At 36.0% G+C, this 17,264-nt stretch overlaps 1 protein-coding gene across 3 annotated transcripts in view; it reads right to left on the reverse strand.

Moving 5' to 3' along the window:
* Nucleotides 1-17,264, reverse strand: part of RBPJ (recombination signal binding protein for immunoglobulin kappa J region) — a 53,224-nt gene that overhangs the window by 11,313 nt on the left and 24,647 nt on the right. For all 3 annotated transcript variants that reach the window (XM_039698789.1, XM_039698790.1, XM_039698788.1), the window contains exons 2-4: nt 9,494-9,532; nt 6,058-6,153; nt 291-456 (exon numbers count right to left, since the gene is read on the reverse strand). In XM_039698789.1, coding sequence (XP_039554723.1) covers nt 291-456; nt 6,058-6,153; nt 9,494-9,532 — 301 coding nt within the window. The remainder of the gene's footprint in view (nt 1-290; nt 457-6,057; nt 6,154-9,493; nt 9,533-17,264) is intronic.

The raw sequence follows: 17,264 nt of genomic DNA on the forward strand, positions 1-17,264 counted from the left end.
AGAAACCATATTTTAGTTAGCCACTGATGCCTACCAAATAACCTAACAGCTTACTGAGTCTGCATCAACAACCTACAAATTAAATGTTAGTACCTTGCTATGACCCTAGGAGCCAAAACCAACTATTCAATTGTCCTAAACATTTTGAGGGATTTTTTTCCAAACCATTATGCAATACCTAGAAAGAAAATGATACAAAAATAAGAAAGGGCATTCCTTAAAATATGCACCATGTAGCTATAATATCCTTTGCAGTTAGTTATCTTAGTGGTTTATTACAGTTTTTCTACCTTTCCTTCCAAGTTCAGCTGCTGCATTTCTTGGTCACTGTTTCCTATCCCGATAAAGGCGCAAGGTTGTGACTCCTGCTCAGTGCAACCATCCCGCTCCATTTGCTCTTTTTTTTTCTTCCATCCACTGCCCATGAGATACACACATGGAGGAGGACAAAAGAACCTGAAAACGAAGAAAACATTATGGAATTACACACAGTTTTCCAGATAAACAAACTGATGAGTACCCAATGCTTTCACATTCACACTTTGCACTTGAATTATACAGGCATGCCCTTCATTTGCCTAGAAGGTTTTCTAAAATACAAATTAAAAAAAAAAAAACCAAGGAAAATCAGCGGTAGATGTACTGTCACTGAGAATCTTTCCAGTTCAATATATTTCAGGTAACAGTTTGCATCTCTATAAAAAAACCTTACAAAGAGATTCTGAAATAAAGGAAAAAAGGCCTCAAAATTTATTACAGTTTTTTGCAGGTGCCTAACATGATATTGCAATTAATACACACAGAACAGTTCCACAAACGAATTTAATGGACAACTGCTGATTACAATTCCTAAATGTTGAGTTTTGTCTTAAGCAAGAAGGGAGTTTATTCCATCCACACATAAATCTCTCCCCATTTTTAAATGGAATAGATAATTTTATGTCTTCATTAGTATGTGTAAAAAAGAAGGCTTAGTTTTCAGCAGTACTGACTCTCATCAGTCTAGATGCTACTTATAGCAGCAATATGTTCAAAATTAAATTCAGCATTATAATACAATGCATCAGTCTTAAAGTTTCTGCAAATTGTTAAAGCCCAAATCCTGAAAAGGTTTGTTTTAGTTAGCAAATAAGCTGCTGTGTTTTTATCATAATTTCACTATGATCAAAGATAAAGAGGAATGAGTACATCCAGTTGTGAGGTAACTAAGGAGGCATGTAAGGAACATGAAAAATTTTCTAGTTATTTTATATACTTCATTTTGGAGAGTAGTGTTATAACTTGGCACTTCTGCAACCCAACAATGACTCCTACCTTACAGGTGAGGGGTTTCTGGCTTTTTAAAAATTTTTCTTCTTTTTTTAAATTTGGCTTGGGACATCTGAATTCCAGGCAGGGGGAGCAGGCTCCACGCTGGGCAGCAGCCAGTTGTGCTGGTGGGCAGGAGCTGTCAGGGCAGGGGAGTATACTGAACTGTGGGCTCCAAGTCATGCAAAATGATCAAAGGACAAAATTATTCTGTTTCTGAAGTGTCTGTGGGAGTCCTGGGCAAAAGAGGTCAGTGCCAGGTAACTGGTTGGACTTGATGATCTGAAAGGTCTTTTTCATCCTAAATGATTCTTATTTCTATTAAACACCATTAATGCTAGCTTTAGTATGAAAACCTAGTGTAAAACTCCCATTTATCTCACCTATTCAGCATTGTTTTTTTTCCGCACAATCACAAGTATTTAACAGATATAAATTGTTCTTCTAAGTTACAGAATTCTTAATAGATTAAGCCAAAATCCTGTTAATAATACCATAAAATTAAATACACATATTAAGAATACATATAAATAAATACAAGTGTTTGTAGTATTTCTGGTTGATGGATACAAATAACGTATATTCTCTGCCAGAGAAACAAATCACCAAATATTAAGTCTTACTGCTATTTAAAATGTCTAAGTGGCTATGAAAATGAATAAAAATTTATTGTCTGCAGGCAAAAAACTCCTCAAACGTTCTTGCCTGACTATAAATCTGCAGTCAAAATTTTTCACTTGCATTTGTCCTATTTACAACATAGCAAAGCAGGAGTTATACCTATAGGTACACAGCTGAAAGATTTATGAACCTCTTTCAAAAGCAGTATGGTCCTCATATATAAACTATTCCTGATGAAGAAGTTATAAACACATTAAAAATCAGTCAATCTTTATTAACAGAGCAATGCTTTGGTTAAAAAAAACTCCACCAAACAAAACCAAAACAAAAATCCAACAAATCCCTTCTATTCCAAGCAATATTACACCATAAAGAATATTACACATTTACCTTCTTTCCTTATGTACTCTTTTGTATTTATCTTACTGGTCAGAACACAAGAAAAGAAAATCCCTACTTTTTTTCACACCCTTTCTCATTTCAGCTTTATTCGAAACCAAGTCCTTTAAACGACTAGAGCCACTAGATGGCAATGAAGACCTGTAAGAAACAAGGTGTAACCCATTGATGAAGAGAAAAGAGACCACAATAAAAAGCACTCTTAAAATTAGAATGCAGAGAAACATCTTTGAAAACATACTGAACAAATACACTTTTAAAGCAAATAAAATTTTAAGTTGGGTTAAAACTACAAACATGAAGAAAGAGCCTGGACACTCACAATTTTAATGGGTTTTCTTTCTTATGTATCTACCTCTTTCTCAGCTTTCAGGCACAGACAGTCTTGGGTCTTTTTAACTTCATATTTACCATTCCACAAATTCATGTACACAAGAAATTAGCTGAATATTCTATCCAATACAGAAAACGTGAACCTGGTTTGAACTTCAAAAACACTGTATTGAATCAGATAAACATCAAAGGAGAGAACAATATTCTTTCAGTCAATTCAAGCCAAGCAATACACAGAAAATGTGGTAGTTAAGCAGAGAAGCTACTCCAACTGAACTTGGTAGGAAGCAAGGGTTTAAAGGGAAATAAGGTCCGTTCGTGTCATTTCTACCTAGTTCTGATGCACTTGGAGCTCTCCTCAAGCCACAGGCTTCTGTCACAAAGGTCTGCTTTTTCAAATCATCCAAATCATCTCTGTGTTCATCTTATACAAGTCTTTGCCTTCAGGAGAATTCAGATGCTTCTTACTAGCTAGTTATTTTATATCCAGAGTGACTTTAGAAGGGAAGTTTCTCCTCTGTATGTGTTGGTAAATTCCAAGTGTTTGTCAATTACCCACATTGTTCTGAGAATTAAACTGCTCAGCAATCTTTCTTCATAGGAGATTAAAGAACTAACAACATCCACAAGAACTCAATTTTACAACAAACAAACGAAAAATCATTAGGTACTACAGTGCTAAGGACAAAGCAGTGGTGCCATGGGGTAAGCCCTGGAAAAGGTTAAGCTCTCAATAAGGAATTTTATCCATTGGACAGGCACACTCAGTTCAGAGAAAGGAAGACAAAGCAGTGGTGCCATGGGGGAAGCCCTGGAAAAGGTTAAGCTCAATAAGGAATTTTATCCATTGGACAGGCACACTCAGTTCAGAGAAAGGAAGCACTTGATCAGAAATTACAGGAGCTCCTGCACTAATAGCTGTAAAACAAGATGCAGCTACAGCATTCTCAAGCTAATAAGCAGTGAGCATGTTTAACTCCAAACAGCAAAATCAAAATCCCTATCTGGCTTGAAGTCTTTAGATGAACTATGCCTCAAAATTCAAAACACTACAGTCCTTTAAACTGCTAAATGTTCACACTGCTCAGACTTTGAAGAGAGAAGTCTCAGTCAATGGCAAATATGGAAAACAATACAAGAAGTGCAAGCCCACAAATACCCACACACTCATCAGGACTAAACAGCACCTGAGTCTCTATCAGCTGAACGCCTTTGAAAGGTGACAGTCATGCAACAGTAAACATCCGGCACAAAGTCGCGAATTGAACTAAATCCCAACCTGCGATTCTTACCTCCTGGCTTCCTTGTTAAGCTAAAACCATGAACTTTGTGAAGTGCAAGGCTCGTATGAAGGGTCAACTCAAAAAAGTCAACTCCTTTCTTTCCTGTTACTCAGAAGTACCAAAATCACTCAAATTAACCTAGAAAATCTGCATCCATGCACTGGAATAGTGTTATTATGATGCCTATTGAAAACAGGCCAAGCTACGTGAGATCTGCACCATCTACAGTAGGCTTTTAACAAGAGTATTTCACCATCTAGTAACCCTCATCAAAACAATGAAAGGTAGTTATTGTCCTAACCTTTTAATTACCATGTGCAAATAGTTTGCTAATGGCAAGCACTTTCCATGACTTCCCAACAAGTAAGACTTAAATAAAGACAGGAACAAGAGGTGGAAGTTTGCCTACATTTAAGTTCTGTATTTATTTGAAAGAGATGTCAAATTTAAGTAATAATTCCTTTTGTAACTTGAATTCCTCATTACAAAAGTAATGCAAAGTAAGTTATTCTTTGAGGTCCAAAAATTAACCAGATGATATCTACGCCACAATGAAATCCCATGGAAAAGAGGGAATTTGTCTACAAAAATTGGTATAAAGTAAGTCTATTTCTAAGATGTATGCAAACCAACTCACTTCAGAAATGATGAATGCACAGATGATGAAAATTTGACTGTTGAGTTGCATAAAGCAGCATTAAAACTTCACTAATTTTGCTTACTTCAGAAATATGAAGAAACAAAGGCCACATTTTTCCATAAAAAAGCAGAAACAATTTAAAAACTCAAGAGAAAAACAAAAGAAAAAGGAATATAGTAATTCATCATTCAGATTTACTAAGTACCTTAGGGCACACATGGATCCAAGGATTTACTAACTGGCACTTTCCTTTATGCTGATAACAACAGGACACCATTACTGATGCTGAGTCTGGGAACTAGCAGAACAGTATTAGAGACAGTCTACGTGATATGTTACAGAAAAACTAAAATATTTAAACTGAAGAAATGAAACCTTAGTATGTATAGGACAATAGGGAACAGGCAGAAACTGATGCACTGAAGTTCCACGTGAACACAAGCATGAACTTTTTTACAGTGCAGATGACCACACATGGAACAGGCTGACCAGAGAGGTTGTGGAGTCTCCCTCACTGCAGACATTCAAGAACCATCTGGATGCAATCCCGTGCCATATGCTCTAGGTTGGAGCAGATGTCCTCCCATGGTCCCTTCCAACCTGATTGATTTGGTGACTGATTCCATACCTTCTTTTCATACCCATAGCACAACAGCAATCATTTCAGTGCCCTACTATTTGATAACCAACTATTTTCAATACTGATCTTCTTTTATAAAGCTTTTAAGTTTTCTACACTGATTTGACATGCTTCCATTCTTAAACAGATGAATCAGAGATAACCTGCATGAACAAATGCACTGTTAGGTCTAGAAACCCACATATGAAGGAGAATCCTATTTGTTTCTACCACTCATGCAAACAAAAATATCACAGTGAAGACTGCAAGAGAAAACTGTAGCAAGACTGTAGGAAAAGCATCTTTGCCTAAAAAGCATTCATTCTCATGTATTCCTGCAGATTCTGTCCCTTAGAATAGTACCTATAACATGTACTGCATTGATTTTTGCAAGGAAATGTTTATCATAAATACAGTCATGACTGACCTATCATTCTTTTTAAACCTATTAAAGATGTGATTCAGAAACTTTTCTTACTGAGGCTAGCAACTTCCCTTTCATATAAATGTGAAATTATTCAGAAAAAAACTCCTCTACAAGTATTCACTGTTGATTACCTAATTTACTTCAACATTAAAATGGAAGGTTTAAAAAGAGAACAATTTTAAGCAATGGAAGAAAAGCCTTGCCCATAGAGAGAGAACCTCTTGGTAGAAACTGGCATCACTCCATTGAATGCTATATGTTTGCAATACTCGTTACATAATTAAATAATTCAGAAGGAAGCATTTAGTATTTCTTTAGACTACAGTGCAATCTGAGGAATTCTGCAAAGGGCTGTGCACCCAACTCCACAGTGTAGTTTCCTCAGCTCCCAGCTGCAGACAGACTTCAGTACAGCATAAGAAGTTACCTTTTTTCATTTCCATATGATTTCTGCGCAACTTTCGCGTGGAGTATTAGCACTGTTTGGTCACCTCGCTCCTTCAGGTAATTTCGCATTGCTTCCCTAAAAATCAAAATACAATATAAGCTTTGAAAGTTCTTTTGGTTTTGTTTACAACAAAACAAAGACAACTTTAGGGAAAAAAACCCAGCACCTGAAATTCCAAAAAGGCCATCATTAACAGGGTCAAGATGTGTTTGCTCACTGTTTGAGACATTTACACAGAAAAAAGAAGTAAGTATACTGCACAAACTAGCAATATAAGGTCTGTGATCCTTTACATTACTACATTTTCCAGAAAAAAACCCTCTCGTGATGTAAAATTATACCAATGCCAATCATTGCACCATGTTTAAAGTCCTATTTCTTTAAGCACCATGCCACACACTAGAACACATTTTATTAGTTAAATATTTTCCTCATGACCTATTTAGTATCTCGTGATAAGAACAAATTATCTAAGCTTTTAACCAACTCAGTGAAGTATTTCTATACAAGTTTTCTTTTGGTTTTGAAGATACTAAGAAAAAATTAAATTCTTCAGCATATTGTTTCACCTAATTTTCTAGAGAAAAGATCTACTTTCTGCACACAATCAGGTAAAAAAAAAATTTAAAAAAATGTTTTATTGTTCATCATCACTGTAATTACAGATGTTATATAAATGCTGTAATTACCTCCAACACACCAACAACAATTCCTTGAGAGAAGCGAGAGAACAATAACAGCCAGTCACTCTTCTGTATAATAATCTAACTGTTCATTAAGCAGCATGCCAAATTCAACACCCTAGGGATCAGCTGTGCCGGAGTGCTGGCAGGAACAACAGTTCCTGAAGGAGCTTTTGTGGGTTGAATGCCCACCAATGCACTCATCTTCAAAGTCATCTACCAGCGAAATAAATTATGAATTTATCAGGAATTTATATGAAAATATAAAACCCTACATAAGAAGGCTTTTTTATTTGGCTGTTTGGGTTTTTGTCTTTTTTCTGCGAACTGCACCAACTACTGAATTCCCTTAGCACAGATCTGGAAAACCAAACATTTCTAGTGAAAAAAATCATGGAAGACAGAATGCAGTATTTTATTGACCAGACCTTTTCCAAAAGAAATCCCCACACAGTTTCATAGAGAAAAGCAAGCAGATTGAGCCAGGGCTGGGTTGGACAACAACAACTCAGCTTTGGTAATGATGTTTTGCAAATTCTTGTGTTTGTCATGCCTGCATAAGACATGATTAATGTCTAGTGATTAGTGAGCCGATTTTCTGTGTAAATACCAGGATATAAGAACAGAGAATAGACTTGAATTGCTGTATTAAATTTGGACTAACTGGTCTATTTACATTTGCCATTGGTAAAACTGATGCTTATCCATGAAAGTACAGCTGGAAGAACTGTTTCAAAGCCACAGACGTACTAATTTACAGCCATTTTTAAGAGTATATTTTCAACCCCAAAACATAATTCACTGTGAAATTATTATTATACATTTCATTATGATATATATTAGCTGCTTTTAAGTTGTTTAAAAACTTTTAATCTGACAATTTGAAATATTCTATTAAGAGTACTATCATACTAAATTAAGAACATCTGTTGTATTAAAAACTTTTGACTTGACTACTATTAAAATTGACTACTATTAAATCCAGCAACTTGCACAGAAAACTGCTTGGTGATACCTAATCTTTATTTAGCACTGTATGAGGAAGAAAACTTGTGTTTTCTATTGGTCTGTTTCTACAGTGGATTTGTACAATCCAAGCTATCCAAGCTCCTGGGAAAATAACTGATGTTCCCCCTCCAACCCCTCCCACAGGTATCTTACGTGACATTTTTCATTATTCAATGCTAAAATTCTTCATAAAGGTAGTATTATTATAGTTTACATCTAAAACCAACTAGCATAGTATGAACAGAGTAGTGTTGTTTTGCTGGAGATTATTAGCCAAACCAGTCAGGCTTTAAACAAAAAACCCACAGCAATTTTCCAATAATTGAACTAAATGCTTTTAAGGGTTTACAGACACATTTTCAACATTACATAAACAAATCAGTTTAAAAAATCTGGGTGACAGTTGTTCTGTTTCAGCAGTTTACTCTTCAGAGCAAAGTTAGGTTGTTTGTTTCCAACCTCCATCATCACAGGAAAGGTTTTCAAACAGCTGCTTTGAAGGATGGCTGGCACTTCTCAAATACCCACCCTGTATTCAGGAAAGAGCAACGAGTATACCCAGTAGTTAAAATCCTGCACATGAAATTTAGAGTAACTATAGTAAACTCATTTAAAAGCTCTCATTTCTTTTTTTGTTGCTCTTTTTGAAACAGAAGATACATTCCATTTTTGTTCTTTTTTTTAATGAGAGAAGATAAATTCCATTAATAACTTCAGGGTTATAGTATAGATGGTACTACTCAAGATGGAAAGCAGCTCATTAGTTATAACACAGTATCTTCAAATATCCCTGAAGACTGCCAGGCCAACAATAATCCACCCGGTTTGTTCAAATACTTGTAAGTCAGTACAGGTCAATTTTGCATTGAAATGAAATTTAATGATGACAAGCTAAACTAAAACTTAGCCAGAAATGCAGTGAGACAGATATTCACAAAACAAAATGTAAATGTTCCCCCCACTTCATGTGCTTACCATGATAAGGTATCATTTCATTCAAAACAGTCTGTCAGGGTGACAAGAGGCTTCCTCTATCATCACACAAAACTATAAAAACAAATGGCACATCCTTTTTTGCTTTCAAGCAAATAGTGGATTTTAAAGCCAGGAGCTAATTATAATCAGCACAGTTTGTGGCACAGAATAATAAATATTTGCATAGACTGTGTTAAAGCAGTTCAAAAAAAGAAGGTGACTTCTTAACAGTTTCTGATGTAAATACATCCCAGGCAGGCCAGGAGCAAATCAAGCACTGTACTCCAGTCACCCTAAACACTTTCCAGAACAGATTGACTTGACAGTTCTATTTGATACTCTCTCTGGTTATTTGGGGTTCACTAAAAATTGGTTCAGATCACTCATTGACAACACCGTATTCAATTGTGGCAGAAAAAAGGGTTGCATGACATCACTTTTGCTCAAGAAACAAACCAGCTCATTCCTGAGGATTTAAAAATAAGCAGATCCACATCCTACAATATAACCTACAATAACTGATATATTAAGTCAACACCATTTCTAAAAATGCATTTTGAGTTTCATATTAAAAATAACCCAGTCTTGTTAAAAATTGTAATTCTGGCTGCTGATTGCATATATAATTGAAAAGCTCTGACATTTAAAATTCTAGGGTTAGCAACACACAAATTTTTAACTTAATTTTTTTGAGAATGAAAAGGGTAACTTCAGAAAATTGTAAAATACTGAGTTTCTTTAATGCTTACCTTGTGAGCCGTTTCGGTTGAGGTCGCTCTCCAAATTTCCTGAAAAAAAAGAAGTAGTTGCTAATTTAAAACAAAAGTCTTTAGACAATTTTGCAGTAAGATACTATCCCAATTTCACAGTTTCTGAAATTGTATTAGAATTTTACATATTTTCTTTGTAATTTCCTAGATAAGATCACTATTAAAGTATTAACTGCCTTCTTTGTAACAGCTTTTCCCACAACAGCAGAGGCTCTTTTAAATTTGAACAGTAGGTAACTTTCTTTGTTGAAATCACATTTGCTCTCAGATTCACTTCTTGAAAGTTCTTACACTCACAAGAATGTAAAGAAGCAGAAGATCTTTGCCACAGAATTGACCAGCAGTCAACAAGCAGTCACAGTAAACATACAGAAATTAACAGACATATCTGTGTTGACAAATAAGTGAATGCTTTCCACCAGGACAATTTCTCAAAAATCTGTTTTTCCTTCATGACTTCTTACAAAAAGGATGACAATATTTTCATACATGCCAGTACAGAATTACAGGAAAAATCTCTCCTATGGAATGCAGCCAAGCTTGATCCATAAATAGCCTGCAATACACTGAACGTTTTCTCGCCATAAAGTGTTTTGAGACAGCTGTACTTCTTTCAGTGCTTCAGCACCATCCTTGAGAGAAAGAATATTCTTTACACTAGGCTAAGACTTTCCACGAAAGTCTTTATTTACGTAAGACACCAAATTAACACATGGCAGATACATTTTCATTACCAACATCACCCTCAGATTATAACTAAATGGTCAGGTAAAAGATCTGAAAAAAGGAAGGCTGCACCCAGCAATGTGCATCTGCTAATCCTGGTGAGGAAGTGCAACCTCAAGCTAAAATGATAACAAAGGCAGGGGAAAAAACCCCAAGAAACCCACAATGCAAACCCAAAACACAGCAAAAAGACAGGCTTAGCTTAACACCTTTCTGCCTAAAAATAAACAGAGACATAAGAGACTGTGCTTTTACTGCCAGTGTTCATAAATATCTCTATGATTTGCCAAGTTCATTTTATAGGTGGGCATAGCTTTCCCTTTATGCTTCCTGGACAAGGAAAAGAACCCTTTCCTACTATTGTCCTACAAGAGTGTTGGAGGCTCCCTAGCACAAGAATTTGATCATTAAGTGATGTGACAAGAAATTCCTCTTGTTCGTGCAATAGAACTGTCCTGGACTCTACAGCCACTGATGGTGGAATGATTTCATACATTCCAATTTAATTTCTGTAATCCTAGAAATGTACAAATATGTAACTATTATCATTTATACAGCTGAGCTAAATATCATTCTTCTGACAGGGCAGTGACAACATTCAGCCAATTTTAAAGTTATTTTTCAAGACTTGAGAAATATGTCTTCTAAAATATTGGCAGTCTACATAGAGGAACTGAGTAAATGACATGAAGCCAGATTTTCTTTTCAGCTTAAACAATGAAATAAAATTTATTTTTCCAACCAGACATAAATTCTCTTCATGTTTTACTATGTTGTTGTTAGTATACAGTTCACTCCTCTGGCTTGCTTTTAATTTTAAATGAAACAATGAAACCAGAATTCCTGCTGCGAGCTTTGTTTTTATACATTTTAAATTTTGAGGTCTACTGGACACAAACTTAATTTATATTTTTCTCTGTGGTATGCATCACTGCATAGACATATCTGTAATGCAGAAAAGGTAACTAGAAAACCCAAACAGCTTTGCAGTTTGGCAGAGGGAATGTTACACCCAAAGCCTTTCTGCTTCTAACACTTACCTTTTCAGGATCTGCCTAGCCACCTCCTGAGCACAGCCTGTGCCTCTGATTTTCCCTGGATAAGAGTGTGAGTAGGTGTAGATCCCAACTCCCCCATACTATCTGTGTAGTTGCTGCTCTCCCCTGAAGACCCAGGATCATCCTCTTTGACAGAGGGTCTGTGACTCTCTGACTAGAGAACAGATTACCTTTAAGCAATACTCTACAAACAACATCCCTATAGATTATCTCCCTGCCTTTAAGCAGAACTACTGTCTTTGTTTCAATCCCTCTGGACATTTCAATTCACCACAAAAAAAAATTAAGAGGTGCTTATCTTGGAGCAAAGAAAGCATTATGCACACCACACTTACTACTTGTACTGTGGCCAACAGATCCAATCCAAGACGAGGACCTCAGTACACCAGAAACTGCATTAACACAAAAAATCCCCTTATAGAGAAAACCTCACACTGCCCTAAGGTAACACACATCCTTTTGCAGAACTCGAGTGCTGCAGATACATTCCCCTTGCACTTAGTTACTAAAAAGAGTTTTATTAACATGAGATAAAACTACACAGTTGCAATTACTAAAAGAAATAAAATCTATGTTTTCCTTTAGTCAAATCCTGAACGTACAACACAGGAGAAAAGTACCAAAATCCCCATTCTTCAGAATCAGAGCTAAAGCAGTGAGTCACTCTGGAGATGCACAGGGCAAACTGTGATCTGATGCTCAGTGCAGTACCTCCCTAACTTATATATCAGCTTTCCCAGCCTCCTCCACACAAAATGAAGTTATTTATGCCACTGTAATCAACCTGCAAACACATATAAATGCTACCCTTAGCAACACAAACCTTTCAAAGAGATGAAGTAAATTGGGTAAACCTCTTATTATTCTTTCAATATACATTATAGAGAGGTAGAATAGGAGGAAATTGAATCTTGATATTTACTTTAACCAGTTAACAGTTTCTAAATTAAATTCAGAGACTTTTCCTCAATAATGTTGTCTTGAAAGATGACTGATGATTATGTACCATAGCCACAGTGTCAAAGAACAGCCTTTTCTTGCACTGTTACAAAATCATTTCAAATATCCCACAAATATTCATTTCCCTAACTCAACATCAACAGTTAAAGAAGTTAGAATTCAAAAATGATTAAGAATAAAATAGGAAACGGAAACATCACCATGTCATGGCATTATTCTGCCACACCCTCACAACTCTGAAAACTTGCAGCAGTGGAAAAAGTTATCTCAGAGAAATAAAATTAGCATGAAAGTCAGTATGAATAATCAATAGTTTTTGTATCCAATTGGCTAAAACTCCAGCCTTCAGTGAGAGTATGAGAGAAAAGTGACAAACAGATGCAAAGATCTAAGAGACTGATATAAGATACGCAAAATGTGGAAAGGATATAGTTATCTTCTCCTGTCTCACAAACACAGGAATTGGGAAATACATCCAACAAAAACTTAATTTTAGAATATTTTTTTCCTTGCTCTACAAACACAAAACTAAGTTGTAAAACATATTGCTACAGAACATTGTAGAGGCTGAAAGCACAAGTGAGCTCAAAAGATTAAAGAGAAGTCTGATACAGAACTCAATTAGATTCTATTAAGTATAATTACCTATTTTTCACAACCTTGTTCTCAGGAAAACCTAAAGTATGTTCTACCAGAAGCAAAGAAAATAGCATGAGTTTAAAAAAACCCAAACCAGTCTACATTTACCCTATCTTTTATATTCTTTCCTTACTCATCCATTACTGATGACTAGCAGGCATGGATCAGTACATATACTCCTATGAACCAGATATATTCCAAGGCAGCAACTGCATCCAGGATGCCAGATTTTCAGTCACACTACAAAACTCAAATATACAAACAAGACATTAAAAAAATGCAATACATGTATTTTGTTTAATGGTTCATCTGGTTTAATTTTTCCATATGTTTGCAAACTGATGTAGAGATGTGTATTGACAATATAACCTGAAGGACAGAAACTATCAGCAACTTCTACACAAAAGAAAAGACTAACAAGCCTTTTGAGTTTTCTGATGTTAAGACAGATGAAAATGCAAGCAACACATTATATCTATTGGTTTGTACTAAATGACATCCACTGCACAAGCTGTGATTGTTGCTATTTCAAACTTTCATATTTGATTGCTACGTCAAAAAATGAACCAGTTCAGACATTACAAGGGCACCTGTCAGGCATGACAGAGATTGCAACACTTTTTTTGTGTATGTTTTCACTGGCTTTCACTGTCCTGGAATTTCTTTATCTATTCAGTATTTCTATTTCTCCTTTTTTTCATCTTGAAAATATGCAGATTGATGAATAACAAAAATGTACAGGAAAGGAAACTAAAAATGTATCATAATTCTATTATTGCAGAGGTTATTAGACAAGATAAATATATGTAATTTGAAGTCCTAATTACAGGTTATGTATCATTATATCTGAATGCTCATCAAGTTCCTTTTATTTGCTGGTTTTTATAAATTTTACTGTCCAAGACTAAGCGCTCTTTCAGGTGTCCTGTATTGGGATTCTCGACATACAGACAGTCAAGCTGCTCTTTCACTCACATCAGTTCAAACTGTATTCTGTTAGCTCATGCTAACACATTGTACTGGAAACATGAGTGAGAGCATTAGTCACACCATTACCACTTGCTACTGGAGCAACTTGTCCTAATAATTCTTTTCCCAGTCCTGGTTTTTTTTTTTCCAACCACCAGTTAGTATTCTCTTATTTCCAGTGTTTTGTTTTCTGATGCTTTGCATAAATTAATTTCACTTCCATACTTTGCACTGTAGGCATAACTCTTTCTTCAATATCACGTCCTAAATAATTCTTTTCATTAAGCAAGTCCCAGTTTGCCATTTAAAATGCTCTTCCCCATTCACAGAAATGTAAGGAAACAGAGTCCTTCTCCTTTTCTCTCTTTACTGCCCTTCAACTAAGTATGGAAGTTAAGAAGCAAAGTAACACTAATCTTGTCAGTACAGTAGATAGTTTTACTCAAACTTTTAAAATTCTCAGGTTAGGTAAACACATGGCACAATATACAGGATAAGTTTCAAATGTCTTCAGACAATACAGAATGTGAAATCCTATTTGGAATTCCTAGCTCAGATACAATATGCACTACAATTTTCTACGGCTGCAGGAATATGAATTTTCACTTTTTTCAGCATCTATCAGTAGTTGTATGCCTTTACTAAACTTGCCAAATTTTTTTTTGTTATACAGTCTTATTTTCTGGACATAAATTATCTGGTTCTCTTTTTTTTTTTTTTTTTTTAATTCAATGGTTCTATATGTCAAATCAACTTTGGATGGAAAAATAAAAAAAAAATGAAAATTGCCAAAACACTTCTGCCATTCGCAAGAAAAAGAATTATGAAAAAATATCTCTACAAAACTATGTGTCAAATCAACTTTGGATGGAAAAATTAAAAAAAAAAAAGAAAATTGCCAAAACAGTTCTGCCATTCGCAAGAAAAAGAATTATGAAAAAATATCTCTACAAAAATCACATGTTATCCTATCTTCAACTCTGACTGAAGATCTATGGTCACTGAACAGCTCTAGCATCCTCCTGGCCTGGAACATGATCTGCACATTTTTCCGGTACTGGTCTTCAGCCAAGAACATCATTTTAACAGTCCCTGAGAAAGACCATTCACCTTTATGTGCTGAGCACAGAAGCCTTAAAAAAATATTTCCACAACATACAAATAGAGACAAACTTCAGCAATTAGGTATTGTATCTTCACTTGGCCTATGGATTGACACAATTTTTGGCATCTAGTCACAACAGCACGGATCTTTCTGTAAATGGTCTCCAGAGAAGCAAAATGCAAAAGGGAGTTGTCAAATTCAACTACAACAGAAACAACAGCTGAGCAGAAAGCAAGCGTGGTGGAGAGGCCAACATGGGGGAGCAGCAGAAACTGTGTGGACTAGGAATGGGAAGACATGAGCTGCAAATGAAGACCTGCTAAATGGAAAATGTGGACCTGAGACCACTATGAGAAATGGGGCACCAGAAAAATGTGCGGCAAGGCCAAACATTTGAATTTAACTCCAGAATATACAAAGTGTAGTAAAAATACACTACAGTTACTGTTTTCTGTGTCAAATTTTTTTGTGACAGAAGTTTTCCTGGTGTCTTAAAAATTTCAACACTGAAAATAAAAGTATATACTTTCTTTACCCTGAAGAATCCAAAAGCATAGTATCCAAAACCAGGCTGCCCAGAAAGCTGGTAGATGCCCCATCCTTGGAAACATTCATTGGACAGGGTTCTGAGCAACCTGATCTAAATGAAGACATCCCTGCTTGTTGAAGGGTATTTGGACTCCATGACCTTTAGAGGTTCCTCTCAAAACAAATATCCATGTGTTGATCTCTCTTCCTTTCTGCCTTACACAAGAATGAAGACATCATGTGGTGCTTTGTTGCCCATAGGTCACTAAACGATTCAGGTGCGCATTTCCCCTTCACCATCAGATGGGTGAAGAGAAAAACATGAATAAAGAGCAAGAAAACATAGATGTTGACATCATATAATTGTTTAACATAGAAAGCAGAAGTGGAAGTGGAGAAAAACAAAGTGAAACAGGCCACTCACCACCACCCATGATCGATACCAAGCCACTTCCTAAGCAAAAACTGGGTAATCTCTCTAAATCCCATTCCCCTCCAATTTATTGCTGAGCATGACATTATATGGCATGGAATATCTCTTCAGTCTGTTTGGGTCACCTGCCTGGTTGCGTGCCCCCCTCAGTCATTGTGGGGGGACAGACACCAGGCAGAGTGAAAAAGAGAGAAGGCCTTGATGCTGTGCCAACACTGCTCAGACAGAGCTGAAATATCAGCGTGTTATCAACACTGTTCTGGTCACCAAGAACATGGCACTGTTAACAGCTGCTAGGAAGAAAATTAACTCTGTCCCAGCCAGACTTAGTACAATGAGAAAAGAAAAATGCATGCTTTATGCATGGGAAACAAATGCCAGATTTTAAAAAGGCACAGAGTGCCTGTTCATTGGAAAAGTTTCACCCCCAAATACCTGACTGCAAGATCATTTCCAGTTGGATCTACTCACTCGGTGGTGCTTTTGACTGATAGAGCAAAGGCCTAACAGTAAACTGAACAGTAAACTCAATTCTTTATCAGTCCTGTATTTGCTGCAGAACACGTTAGAAGAACTCTTTAATGGGCTACAAGAGATGACTATAGTACCTCAGTATGGACTTTGGAAAAAGTCCCCAGACAAATGTCACAAAGAAACTGGCCTGGTTGGAACGTACCACACTGATCAGCTCAGTGGTTTCAGTTCCATCTCCCAGAGGACAAATGTCTCAACATTCTGATAAGTAAGATATGGCAATCACTAATTTAAGGCAGTATAAGACCCAGAGTATTAAACATATAAATAAATACAGAATAGAGTGATTGAAGAAAGTTTTTACTTCCTTAGAGGAGATCCAAGGGAAACAATGCTTTAAACAGGAGGAGTCTAATAAAAAACCTCCAGATTTTTATATAGTCTTTGGCAACATCTCAGACTACATTATGAATTCAGAAATAAAGAAAGCAAGAAAATCCACCTTCTGCTCTCCAACAATATGAAGTGACAAAGAAGTCTGGTGGGAGGCTCAAGTTAAGTCCCAACATTTCTAATACCTATCAAACAGCTGGTATCCCACAAACCATTACATGTGATAGGATTGGGGAAGAAGAAATGCTGCCATTTCAACTACTCTTAAGTGCATTTCAGCCAGGAGTGCAACAAAAGAAATTCCTGTGCTTCACTTAACTCCAGTTCTAAAAACAGTGTCAACTGTCAGGTGCAACCTTTTCCTAGACCTCTTCCAATGTAACTTGTGAACAAACAAGTTTGTGGCTTAACAGTCAGACAAAAGCCTTTTAAGGAAAGAAATTAAAATAAGAGAATTAATTTACA

This window comes from Passer montanus, unplaced genomic scaffold (assembly GCF_014805655.1).
Source record: "Passer montanus isolate IOZ18808 unplaced genomic scaffold, ASM1480565v1 scaffold13, whole genome shotgun sequence".
Classification (NCBI taxonomy): Eukaryota; Metazoa; Chordata; class Aves; order Passeriformes; family Passeridae; genus Passer; species Passer montanus.